Source organism: Alosa alosa, chromosome 24, assembly GCF_017589495.1.
Source record: "Alosa alosa isolate M-15738 ecotype Scorff River chromosome 24, AALO_Geno_1.1, whole genome shotgun sequence".
In the NCBI taxonomy this organism is placed as follows: Eukaryota; Metazoa; Chordata; class Actinopteri; order Clupeiformes; family Clupeidae; genus Alosa; species Alosa alosa.
In genome coordinates this window covers 1,340,597-1,341,471 of record NC_063212.1, presented here as the reverse complement: position 1 = coordinate 1,341,471, position 875 = coordinate 1,340,597, and the positions used below count along the sequence as shown (strand labels likewise).

The 875-nt window shown below is 38.5% G+C and overlaps 1 protein-coding gene across 1 annotated transcript in view; it reads right to left on the bottom strand.

The window, feature by feature from the left end:
* LOC125289710 (atrial natriuretic peptide receptor 1-like) overlaps positions 1–665 on the bottom strand; it is a 13,401-nt gene extending 12,736 nt beyond the window's left edge. Inside the window, exons 1-2 of the mRNA XM_048236680.1 lie at positions 552–665; positions 13–118 (exon numbers count right to left, since the gene is read on the bottom strand). Coding sequence (XP_048092637.1) covers positions 13–118; positions 552–578 — 133 coding nt within the window. The 5' untranslated portion in view covers positions 579–665. The remainder of the gene's footprint in view (positions 1–12; positions 119–551) is intronic.
* Positions 666–875: the final 210 nt, after the last annotated feature.

Sequence of the window (875 nt, the reverse complement as noted above, 5' to 3'; positions counted from 1 at the left end):
CAATGCACTCACCTCCACAATTGATCATATTTAGCTCATCTGGATCATCCAGAGGCCAGCAATCAAACTCAGTGTTATCTAGATCATGCCATCCAAGCACACAGCTCACAAGAAGTGACTACACGTACACACCCACACACACACACACGTATGCACGCACACACACACACACACAAAAATAATCACACACACACACACCATTCAGAAAACATGAGCTATGGAGTAACATACCTAAATACACAAAAGATCTACATTAATCTACAAGTTTTGATCTATGTATGTTGATCTATGTGAGTGTCTACTATGGGTAAAATGCAACTGAAATTAATTATCTGAGATAATCACCAGATCTAGCCAGTTGGTACATCCAATAAATTACAGTTCAGTTAAGACAAACTGTTTTATTTTGTACAGTAACACACTATTGATCAAATGCTGTTTTATTTTGTACAGTATTACACACTATTGATCAAATACATATTTTATAAACTGTTTCATTAATTTAAGTACCATTTAATAATGGATTAGGAAATGGCAAACAAAATGCTCACCAAGATCACGACTTCCAAGCGCAGCATCTCTCTGTGAGCTCTTCTGTGCCGTTGTTGTCAAACTGACACTTTTTTTTTGTTTTGAAACAAATGAACAAATGAAAAGGCCTATATATTACACTTTACTTTTTTTAATTGTCAGAGCTTTACTCCAAGCGCTTTGCGAGTAGAAGAACTGAATGAGCGGTGAGACACTCCGCGATACTCAGCAGCAACATCTAAGCGCAGGATGGGTCTGATAACTGTGAGCGCGCGCGCGTCTGATGTGCAGGTGGCAGAGGAGAGTTCGCTTACAAGTATGAACGGCTGTTCATTACAAACTAA